The sequence below is a fragment of the Eleutherodactylus coqui genome, chromosome 8 (assembly GCF_035609145.1).
Source record: "Eleutherodactylus coqui strain aEleCoq1 chromosome 8, aEleCoq1.hap1, whole genome shotgun sequence".
NCBI lineage: Eukaryota > Metazoa > Chordata > Amphibia > Anura > Eleutherodactylidae > Eleutherodactylus > Eleutherodactylus coqui.
Window position 1 is genome coordinate 42,465,261 of NC_089844.1, and position 12,043 is coordinate 42,477,303.

General features: G+C 46.1%; 1 protein-coding gene across 9 annotated transcripts in view; it reads left to right on the plus strand.

Annotated features, from left to right (window-relative positions):
* Positions 1 to 12,043, plus strand: part of BIN1 (bridging integrator 1) — a 120,509-nt gene that overhangs the window by 61,991 nt on the left and 46,475 nt on the right. For all 9 annotated transcript variants that reach the window (XM_066575570.1, XM_066575563.1, XM_066575564.1 and 6 more), the window contains exons 3-4: positions 5,842 to 5,896; positions 9,668 to 9,762. In XM_066575570.1, the coding sequence (XP_066431667.1) occupies positions 5,842 to 5,896; positions 9,668 to 9,762 (150 nt within the window). The remainder of the gene's footprint in view (positions 1 to 5,841; positions 5,897 to 9,667; positions 9,763 to 12,043) is intronic.

A 12,043-nucleotide genomic window follows, 5' to 3' on the forward strand; every position in this document is an offset into this window, starting at 1 on the left:
AGCATTTGATCCGACGAGTAAAAACTAATGAAGAAAATGAAATTTAACTCCGGATGGAACGAAAAGCTAAAGAAACAAGATGTATGGGAGAGTTCTACAGTTAATGCTGCTGGTTGGGATTGTTAAAGTGTAATTGCACATTCTGAAAGCTTTTGACATGTCCGAAGCTTTGGTCACTGGGGGTCTGGCTACTGAGACCTCCAACGATCGCTAGAATGACCCAGCTTAAGCATTTGTCTGAATGCCCTCACTGCTCACAAGTTGAAGACAAGCTGTAGACTTTGTCCCGACCCGTCTTCAGCTCGGCAGTGAGAGAGCTCGGACGAGCCGACTCCTTTAAATGGTTGGTGAGGGTCTTGGCACCGGGACCCTTAGTAATCAATGTTTGACATGCCCCTATGACGTCAAAGGTTTTTAGAAAGCGCACAGACACTTTACTTTATTGGTTAAGGCCCAGGTTACATGAGGACCAAGGGCTTTTTCACATCTTCATTCGGGGATTAAGTTTCCCCAGCTCCTTTATGGGAGCAAGAAAATGGAATACACTGAATGGATCTGTCTTATGATAGAATTGAATAGCGCCGACTAGACCTCAACCATTGTAATGAGGTCCAACATAAACACAAATGAAATAGCGCAGCATGCTGCACTATTTTTTGTTGAATTTGAAGGGAATTTAGAAATAGAGGCACCGAATAGAGATCATGCTCTAGTAGAAGTGAATGGAACCTGTAAACTTCTCAATCCTTTCTTTTAATACAATTTACAGGGAAGCTGTCACCAGAAATCTTGCTGCATGGCCACAACGAAATCCAGCATGTTCAATGCATTACATATGTATTTGTCTAAAACCATGGAATAAGAGTCCCCCCAAATTCTTTCTTTTATTCTTTGGCGCCTTCTATGTAAATACCTGGTCCTGGCCCTAGGTGGCACCTCTAGCTCCCCAAGTCACTGCATCAGCAGACTATCTATGCCCCCTCCTCTCGACCGCTGCCTCCTTTGGCTCATGACATCAGCACTTATACTAAAATCCCGTACACGCTGTGGGGCCCCTACTTGCATCTTCCTTGCACATGAGCAATTGAAGCGAGGTGACGTATTTTCATGGCTGGATCAGAGTTTTAGCGCTTTATTGAAGCCAGATATACCAAATCCCTTAAACAAGTTAGTTGGCCATGATTTGATACACATGGATGCAATAAAGCACTGGGAGCTGCCCACATGGCTTAAGCTGGGCATTTACATAGAGGGAGGCTAAAGTAAGAATTTGGCTAACTCCTATGTATTTGTCTAAGGAACACACAATGTATGCAATACATTGAACATGCTGCATGATGACCTGGTTGTGGGTTAATAGCAACATCTCTGGTGACCGGCTCCCTTTAAGTGAAGTTTGTTGACTCTTAACTGCCTAGAAGTTACGTACATTTTGGATCGTGTAACTGCCTTGTCGCTGAGCTCATCCTGCTTGGCCACTGACTATTACTGATCATTCTGGAACTGCTGAGGATCCATAAAGAAGGCCGTATTCTACATGAAGACTTGGGACATGAATGATGCAAATTAATCTTCACACCAGGGCAAAGAAGACCAAATGTCAAACCACTCCCAACTGTTACTAGTCTCCTCTTTCCACTCCTTGTAGGCGATGAGGGCTGTATGTTCCTCAGCCTGATGCTATAGGCGGCCAGAGGTACCAGTTTCTCCTAACCTCTGGTGCATCGGGCCTCATAGCCTCTGTAGGTGCGGCCTCTATAATGTATATAGTCTCATGGTTCTAGAGTAGGTTGGGCCCAACAGATGCCTTATAGACTTTGCACATACATCAATAAGGTCTGATAAATAAACTGAAATAACCTAAAAATGTCAAACTGCAACAGCTGCTCAGCCAAAGGTTTAGAGTGGCGAAGGCAACAGGAGGGTTTGCTATTATTACTGGGTTTACTGTTATCACTAGGGCCACAGAGAGGGGCATTATTAATACTCAGGTTATGGAAAGGGATCACTATTACTAGGGCCGCTGAAAGGGATCACTATTACTGTTGGAGCCACTGAGAAGGGGCACTATAATACTGGAGCCACTGAGAGTGGGCACTATTATTACTGGGGCCACTGAGAAGTGGCACATTAGTGCTGGGGCCACTGAGAAGAAGCACTGTTAGTGCTGGGGCCACTGAGAAGAAGCACTGTTAGTGCTGGGGCCACTGAGAAGTGGCACATTAGTACTGGGGCCACTGAGAAGAAGCACTGTTAGTGCTGGGGCCACTGAGAAGAAGCACTGTTAGTGCTGGGGCCACTGAGAAGAAGCACTGTTAGTGCTGGGGCCACTGAGAAGAAGCACTGTTAGTGCTGGGGCCACTGAGAAGAAGCACTGTTAGTGCTGGGGCCACTGAGAAGAAGCACTGTTAGTGCTGGGGCCACTGAGAAGAAGCACTGTTAGTGCTGGGGCCACTGAGAAGAAGCACTGTTAGTGCTGGGGCCACTGAGAAGAAGCACTGTTAGTGCTGGGGCCACTGAGAAGAAGCACTGTTAGTGCTGGGGCCACTGAGAAGGAGCACTGTTAGTACTGGGGCCACTGAGAAGAAGCACTGTTAGTGCTGGGGCCACTGAGAAGGAGCACTGTTAGTACTGGGGCCATTGAGAAGTGGCACATTGGTGCTGGGGCCACTGAGAAGAAACACTGTTCGTGCTGGGGCCACTGAGAAGAGCCACTATTACTACTGGGGTCACTGAGAAGGGCCACTATTAGTACTGGGGCCACTGAGAAGGGCCACTATTAGTACTGGGGCCACTATTAGTACTGGGGCCACTGAGAAGGGCCACTATTAGTACTGGGGCCACTGAGAAGGGCCACTATTAGTGCTGGGGCCACTGAGAAGGGCCACTATTAGTGCTGGGGCCACTGAGAAGGGCCACTATTAGTGCTGGGGCCACTGAGAAGGGCCACTATTAGTGCTGGGGCCACTGAGAAGGGGCCACTATTAGAGCTGGGGCCACTATTAGAGCTGGGGCCACTGAGAAGAGGCCACTATTAGAGCTGGGGCCACTGAGAAGAGGCCACTATTAGAGCTGGGGCCACTGAGAAGAAGCCACTATTAGAGCTGGGGCCACTGAGAAAAAGCCACTATTAGTGCTGGGGCCACTGCGAAGGGCCACTATTAGTGCTGGGACCACTGGAATAATGGAGGTTTAAACATATGCTGCAGTAATCCACGCCAGTATTATTTTTGTGACCAGGCATCTCCTTTAGCCGCACACCTGTCTGTGCCGGCAGTCCAATAAACCAGTTATCATTGTATTACGCAGACATGACAGGCGATATAGATGTTCTTATAATAACATTCTGGGGGAAGTGAAGACATGCAGCATCTAAGACTTGTTGTTTTGTTTACATCCTCCACATCCGTATTCCTGGCATGTTTTCTATGTAGTGTGAGTCATTGTTATTGAAGATGGAGACAAGATGCCTTTTCTGCCCCCTCATCATGCAAGATCTTCTGTACTGCTAAGACCAAAGCAAACAACATCGCCACGGAGCGCAGATCACGTGGAGGGTTTGTCTCCCGGCCAGTGGTGGGGCCGCAGCGATATTAATCACCCCCCCCCCCCTCACCTAGGGATCTGTACGTGCTGCAGAAGGATGACTTCGTATTGGAACCGGATGGCCCTTTAAGAACAGAGCTACAGATAGAAAACACATGTCTCCCCGCAGCTGGATCACATAAAGAACTTTCTCCTATATAATCGTTATTAACCACTGACCTGCCAAAGCCACGCTCTCCGTCTCCAACGATTCCAGATTACACTGATTTGCAAATGTCAAAGCTGCTTGAATTCTGATCCCTGTAGTTCACTACAGGGCATTACAATAACTTACATATAATGGTGTCCTTGTGTAGGTCAGTCCCCCCAAAATACACTATCAGCACTGGACACTAAAGGGCCTTTTACATGGGCAGATGATTGGGAACGAACGTTCATTCACCTTATTGCTTCGAATAAAGGTGCTGCCACCGAGCGGTTAACAAATGAGCAAATGCTTGTTTATTGCTCATCGCAACTTTTATGCAGCGCCAATAATCGTCTGTCAGGAGCCCATTGCCCTGTAAAGAGCGTCATGCTGCCAACAATACTGGAATTCTATGGAGGAGATTTACTTGCATATAAAACATTTTTCTAAGAAAGGATTGGGCTGGAATAAAGTGCGAAAAATATATTAAGTGTTGAAGGCCTCTTAATTTGCAAATCAGAACGATGGAACAATACCTCTGCAGCGCCACCTATTGGATGGAAGCATTCCTTCAAATAAATGCTTGACTCTTCATACAGGTCTGTAGAGCAACGATTGGGAGTTTATAAACCAAGCCAGAATTCTGGGTTCAGGCTATATAAAAGGATCAAGCATTGATTTGAAGAAATCCTGCCGTCCAATAGGTGGCGCTGCTGCAGATGTATTGTTCCATCTTTCTTATTTGCATATTACCTAGAGGAGCATGGATGGCCCTAAAAGTCTCCTCACTCACCTTGTTGGTGCTCTCCCTAAGGAGACATGTTACCCTTCCCGACCTTAATTCATTAGTGCATGTACGGCTCAAAGATGCACCAACCTGAGATCTGTGCCAGCTATGAGCCAGGTGCTGGTGTAAAAATATAGTACATCTGATGGCCATTAAATCTCTGCGCTCCCTTACTGCTAAACTGTGCCACCTGTTAAAAAAAAATAAAAAAATTGTCAGGGATGGCTAAAAAAATCAGTCATAAAGTAGCTGTGTGCCTGAACAATGGCACTAATGATCGGCCCAGCACACACAGTACAGCTTATTGCTCCACGTGCCGTAAGGGAGCTGAACAAGTCCAGATCAAATTGCAACTAGAAATAAAAACACAAGTCCTAAGATGTAACTCCACTAGATACAGATACCGATGCAGCCAGTTAGATTAACGAAGGCTTTGAACATCTAGCTCTTACTGATCTGATATTGGCGACCTATCGAGGGCAGATCATCAATATCTCGGCCACGGAAAACCCCTTTTAGGGATCCAAAATTATTTAATGAGTTCTTTAATACTGAGCTCCACATCTCCTGCATAGCCATAGAATTCAGCCTGCAGTCTCCAATAGAGGGAGCTGAGGAGCTCACTGTATTATTCATTGAACTCAATATCACAGTATACAGTAACCTCCTGAGCTCCCTCTAGTGGTGGCTGTAGTCAAACTGAATGTGATCATTTAACTTGATCTGTGCAGGGGATTTAGAGATCTGTGTCTAAAAATAAAGCGCTGACCACTATAAAGATAGCATATGTTAAGCGGTTAATCAACAGTGTATTAAAAACCTAAAACGACTTGGTGTTAAAAAGTGAACATTCCCTTAAAACAGACCATCTGGTCCTGGACAAACAAAGATGGCTACAGCACTTCTCTGACTAACTGATGCACACCGTGTATTATTATGTATCACTAGTCTAAAACTCTACACTTGCTTTGATTGGCCAGTGTTGCTCATGTGAGCAGTGCTGACCAGTCAAAGCCACATATAGTATCTTTGGACTACTGATGCCCACTAATGTACAGTGTGCATCAGGTAGTCGGAGAAGCGCTGCTGCCATCTTTGTTTGTCTGGGCCCGGAGGGTCACTTTAAGTTACGATCTTTCCTCAAATTGTTAAACATGTTGTTCAGGTACGCTCCATGCTCCCATCGCATTACCGGCAGAGTACATTCTTGATACATTGTAACCATTTTTAGTGTTTTTTTTTTCCTTTTTGAGAATATTATTTTGACTAAAGTGATTTTTATATATAATAACCCCCCCCCCCTTCTGTACTTCTATTACAGACAGAAGGCAGCAAACTTCAAAAGGACCTCAGGACGTATCTGGCTTCAGTAAAAGGTAATTCCTCCCAGATCCTGCTCTGCCTTCTATCTATATGTGGCTGCAAGCTGATGAATATCCTTATACAGCTCCCTTTTTCTTAACCCTCCTCTGAATATATAATCTCTCGTCTCGGGGAATCCTGGGCATCCGCATCTCAAATAAAACATGCGGATTTGATTTGCGAATCTTTGCGAATCATCAAATTGCAGAATGCTCCTTTTCAGTGTGGTTCCCGCACAGACTGCGTCCATTGAAGTCAATGGAAGCCATCTGATCCGCAGCAGACACTGTGGACGGGTCGCGGATTCGCAAGAAAGTAGGAGTTTGAAAACAAAAAAAAAATGTACTGCGCATGCCGGCACTTCCGCATACATCCGCAGTACAGAACAAGAAGACCTGGACAGGTAAGCAGGGTCCTCGGCCACGGGCAGTGTTTAATTTCGCTGCGGGGTACCGCATGCTGAATCAGACCTTCCTGTGAACATGAGGCCTTATTCACACAGGCTACAAAACCGCATGTATGTGAGGCCCATGGTTTTCAGTGGGTTCTTTCATAGAAGATGTTTTGTAGCCTGAAAGAACCCATTGTAGCCCGTGTGAATAAGGCCTTAGGCCTCATGTCCACAGGCCCGCATGGTTTTCCCATGCAGAATCCTGCAGCGGATTCCACCCGGCCCGCAGACATGAGGCCAGAAAATACATTATACTCACCTGTCCGGATGCTGCGGAGCTCTCCTCCGTCGTGGCCGGATCGTCTTGATTCTGCGTGGCGGTTGCATTTGGGATGCTGGCGATATGCCATGCACATGCACCGCCTTTTTTTTTTTAAACTCCTGTTATTCCCGCGGTCCACGGCACGGACGCAGTGACAGCTGAAGACATGCCGCGGATGCGGACAGCTTCCATTGGCTTCAATAGAAGCCGCGGGAGCCTTCCGTGCGGGAAAACCGCATAAAAATGGAGCATGCTGTGGTTTTTCCGAGCATGCGATCCGCACGCCTGGGGGAAATGTCATCCGCAGGTATTTAATTGCCCCAATTTGCACCAATAGTCGTGGTCCAAGAAGCTGAGATATGAGGTGCTGTGTCGCAGGGTTCTTACAGTGGGGGCTGCTTTAGCTGTGATAAGTAGGGATCATTGTGGTCACCATTATTCTCTTTCTTAAAGGGGTTGTTCTGTTATCGGACAATGCCACAACCCAGAGCTGCAACCCTGCCAAGGTCCCGATGTTTGTGGCAGATGGTTTCAACGGAAGTCAACTGATCGCTGCAGCATCACTGTTCTGAACTCCTGACCGGGCACTGATGCAAAGAGAATCACCACTGCTGCTTTGGTCCTCCACTTGCTCTGTTTATTTCTGGGCCTCTTATTGGCTGCGGTAGTCACTTGGGCAAACAAACAGCCAAAATAGGCATCATCAGTGACGTCTCTTAAAGGGATTTTCTCATTACTTGAAATTTCTCCACAATTCCTCTGTCATTCCTGGTTGCTTCTGACCAGGACACGTGACTGCTGCAGCCAATCATTGGCTATTAAGGGTCATTGTTGTGGCCAGTGATTGGCTGCAGCAGTCACATGTACTGGTCAGTAGCAACCAGGAAGGACAGAGGGGTTGTGGAGCAATTTTAAGTAATGGGAAAACCCTTTTAAATACAACGGGGCCTCTATATTAGAAACTCATGTGACCAGTTTAAGGAGTGTCACCAGGCAAGAGGACCTGGTAATGTCACCGGCTGTATGCTGTGGCGCAGGAGCGTTGAGACAGTGCTCTGCACCACAGTAAGTCCCAGTGAGATGCCAAGGTCTTTTTTTTTTTTTTTTGAAGGGGTGGAGCGGGAAATACAGTTACTTTGTTTTGAATAACATCTCATTTTATGTGTTCTGATTGTTGATTCCTTCATGCCTCAAGTAGGGATTTCATGTTGTCTTCAGGCTGGGCTCATTGTCGCCCCCTGTTAAGTAATTCAGCTTGTATGAACTGCAGGGAGGAGTGGGGGCGGGAATTGACAACTGTGTGCAGCATATTTCTGGCTTTCAAAGTGGATTTCCCTTTCCAACCCCTTTTCGCGATGGCCCTCACAGACTATCACTATCTGCTGACCATCGGCCATTATTTCATCGGCTTGCTTTGCATGAGTTAGAAGTAATTGGATCCATCCTATTTTCTACCCTTCGTTAGTGGTGAAACTGAATATAGAACTTGTGTCTCAGTACTCAGTTTATACACCACTGCGGTCACAGAAAGAAGTTATCGTTCCTTGAGCGGGGAAAGGCCTGATTTGGGGGAACCCAGCAATAGTCACCCCGGTAAACTAGAAATAAAAACACAAGTCCTAAAATGTAAACTCTACTACTGCCGTGTATAAATCACCTTATCTGACTCCAGCCCCAAAGTCCCTAGACCCTCCTAACCTATAACCCACCGCTTGCTCTCCCTGCCCTGGCATGACTACCCTGTGCCCATATTTGTCAATGATGTCGTCTATGGACCAAAACAAAAATATTGGGTGAAAAAATCCAAAAGACTTTGGTTGGATGTTTTTTTTTTTTTTCTATATTCCAAGTGACCATCTTGCCTTTTACACTACCCTACCAAAAGTACTTTGCCCCCCCCCCACTCCCAATCAGTAGAATAGATTGTGTCTTGTCTTATTAGCATGTCACGTGTTTATGGGGCTCAAACATGATGACAAGATCCCTTCAAGTACGGCGGAGGTTCCGTTATTGTTTGGGGATGTTTTGCATGGCATGGTCTTGGTCCATTGGCTGAAGTAACAACAACCATGAACACGGAGGTGACCCTGACATTCTAGACCATAATGTGCTGCCGAAAATGTGTCAATACACTGGGAATGGTAGGCCATACTTACAAGAAGACAATGCTCCTTGTCACAAATGTAGTGCTGTTTTCCGTTGGTTTGAGGATATGGATGTTCCATGATTGGACTAGCTGCATAGAGTTCAGACCTGAACCCTAATGAACATCTTTGGGATGAATTGGAAAGTGGGGTCAGGAAATAAGAACAGCGTCCATCTTTTTTGAGAGAACTCGCCAGACATTTGCAGGATGAATAAAGGGAAATACCAACTGAAGTGTATCAGACATTAGTAGAAAGTACACTATGGAGAGTATCCGATGTCATTGGGGCAAAGGAGCCCCACTAAAATGGCAATCGGACCGTGAGTGTAATTGATGGCTTTACTGAAATCAATGTGAGCAATGCATCTTATTAAAATTCTGGGTCTGGTCTGGCTACAGTGAATAGCCGGAAGTATAATAGAGGCAGCACTCCCATAGATGTCAATGGGAGTCAAGCTGTTTATCACACTTCTGGCCCTGACCACTGATGATGATGTCCAACTCCTGCTACACTGACAGTAGGCCGAAGGATCTGCTGATTTGGTGGGGATCCCATATAGCAGATGCCCATTGACCAACTACTAATGACCTATTATGAGATTAGGTAATAAAAAGTAGAAGCCCCCAAAATACCCCTTTAAATATATTTTTCCAACCAATTGTACACTGTGTCTGAGCTGCTGCTAAACCTCAAGGTAAGGCGGACAACACCACTGACCATGAGATTAAATTCCAACAGCCGGAGGGGAGGGTGCACACTGACCCCCCAATCTGCACTTGTCATTGATCTACAAGGTCCTGGTAGCCGGCGCAGTCAGCTGGCTCTCGTTCCGCAGTTATCAGGAGACTTCATGTTTTCATTTTCATCTTTGCAAATTGTGAACAATCAGGTTGACAAAATTCCGCATTTTCCTTCTCTCTTACAGCAATGCATGACGCCTCTAAGAAACTGACAGAATGTCTGCAAGAAGTGTATGAGCCCGAGTGGCCGGGGAGAGATGAGACAAATAAGATCGCAGAAGTGAGCAGCTTGTTTTTTTGTTTTTTTTTTATTGTGGGTTTTTGGTTTTTTTTGGACTTTGTTCTAAATATTTTCACTGCATTTCTCCTGAGTTTTTAATTCCTCTTTTATGTCAGTCTGTAAATTTACATTTGGTGACCAAATTCAGTGAAGTTTCTTCAAAGTCTTCTCTTTGATGTGCGGCTCTATCCATCTGCAGAGCATCAGCCCGAGGCAGGAAAGATAAATAAGTGCCCCCTACACAGGACAACAGCATATTTATTTAGTGATCTGTGTAACTTCAGCTGTAGAAGTGAAAGAAATGCTTACATTAAAGTGTCCCAGAGTTTTCAGCACGTTTTCTGTAATACACAAGGTTCTCCTTGTTTGCTGCTATTTGCACCCAGTTTAATGTCTAGAAGTTCTGATTTTCAGATAGTCTTCCCCATTTTTCTGTTGTTCTGCTATTTGCTATCCACTATTCGGGAAGTCATGTAACAAGCCTAGCATCATGCCAGTAGTTCACTGCCCTGACTTCCTTGCCCTTACTTCCCATGCTGCATTGCACTGTCCCTGGTCCACTCAGCAGGGAGGCAGTATTTGAATGCCCACCTATGTGGTTTCTCAAGATGACTAAGGCATTCAGAGACCTTCTTGTCAAATGGATAGTGAAAACCCACTATAATATGTATGCATGTGTAATATGAGCACAAGTGTACACCCACACATGGTAATAGCAGGAGAGGCAGAAACTGTGGAGATCATTATCACAGTGTCTGCAGATCTGTCAGACTGCAGCTTATGAGTGCACAGGAGCCACCTGTGAAGATAGCGTCTACCCCTGTTGCTATGGAAACATCCCTTGTTACAACAAAATCTCTGTACTTAATGACAGAGTGTATTGCAGAGAAGCTGGAAAAGAGACCCCTAGTGGGAGTCACTGTAAACATTTATTTACAGCGGTAAAGCAACAAAATAGATGAGCAGAAGTTATCTGAAAAGTTAGCACCCTTTTAAGGAAGAATTTCGAGTCTGGAGTACCTAAAGCTATTCTGTGAGACAGTCTACTGAATAAATGTATCTAAGGCCTTCTGCACACGGGTGGAAATTCCGCGGCGGGATTCCCTGCAGAATTTCCGCCCGTATACGCCTGTATAGGATTGCATTACAGCACGCAATCCTATGCAGACGGCCGCGGTTTGTCTGTGCGAAATCGCACGCAGAAAACAAATCGCGGCATGCTCTATTTCAGTGCCGTGCTCGCATAGCCCCGCACAGAAATGTCACTCCCCGGCCGCCAGCTCCGGTCTGCGCATGCGCTGGCTGCCCAGCAGCCGGCACATGAAAGAGCCGGAGCTGCAAGAACGGGTGAGTGCCACGCTGCTCTCTGCAGGCGCTCGGGTCTGGTCCCGCTGCGAGAATTCTCGCTGCCGGATCCGACCCGGCCGTCTGCAGGATCCGACCCGGCCGTCTGCAGGTGGCCTAAAGCTGCCCATATCACTTCAACAACTGGATCATTCATCTGACAGCTGTTTCTCCCGACTTCGCCATACACACGACCGTTCGGCTAGGCTAAATGTTCAAGTGTTTAGGGGGTTATGGGGCTTTATACGGTACAATGATTGTCTGAACAATCGTTTAAAAGAGCGAATATGGGAAATGATTGTTCTATATAAACACAGCGACCAGCAGGGTGACGCATATGATTACTAGTCGCTAATCGTTTGTTTTAGCAAACGTAAGAAATATTTGCTGCTTGATGAATTCTTGCCTGTTCCTTCTCTTCACCCCTCTTATTCTGTGTGATTCTGTCTGTGTCGCTATAAGTAAAGGCACCTTTGTATGGGACGACTGTAGGGCACATGAGTGCCTAACGACGTTCGCTCCTGTGCTTTCACACAGGAGCGATAGTTGTTCAATGAATGGAGGCAGAGTGCGCCGGAGAGGTCATTCAGCTTTCCATCTCCATTCACGGTGAACAGGCAGTTGTTCAAAGATGAACTGCCTGTTTAGTGAGCAACTTCTTGCTCAGTGCAGTTGCTTCGTTTCAGTCAGCTGAACAAAGCGATTGTCAAATGCTGAAATATTTCTTACTCTGTGCCCTGTTAGGCGCTGTGTGTACACAGAATGATTATCTCTGAAAATCACTTTCAAGTGATTATACGGGTGATAATTACCCTGTGTAAAGATACCTTTTACACAGCACTGGCTGTCGCTCCTGTGCTTTACACAGGAACGAAAGTCGTTCGAGCAAATGGAGGCAGAGCAGCTGGGGATCGCTTCCTCCATTCACAAGCTCAGC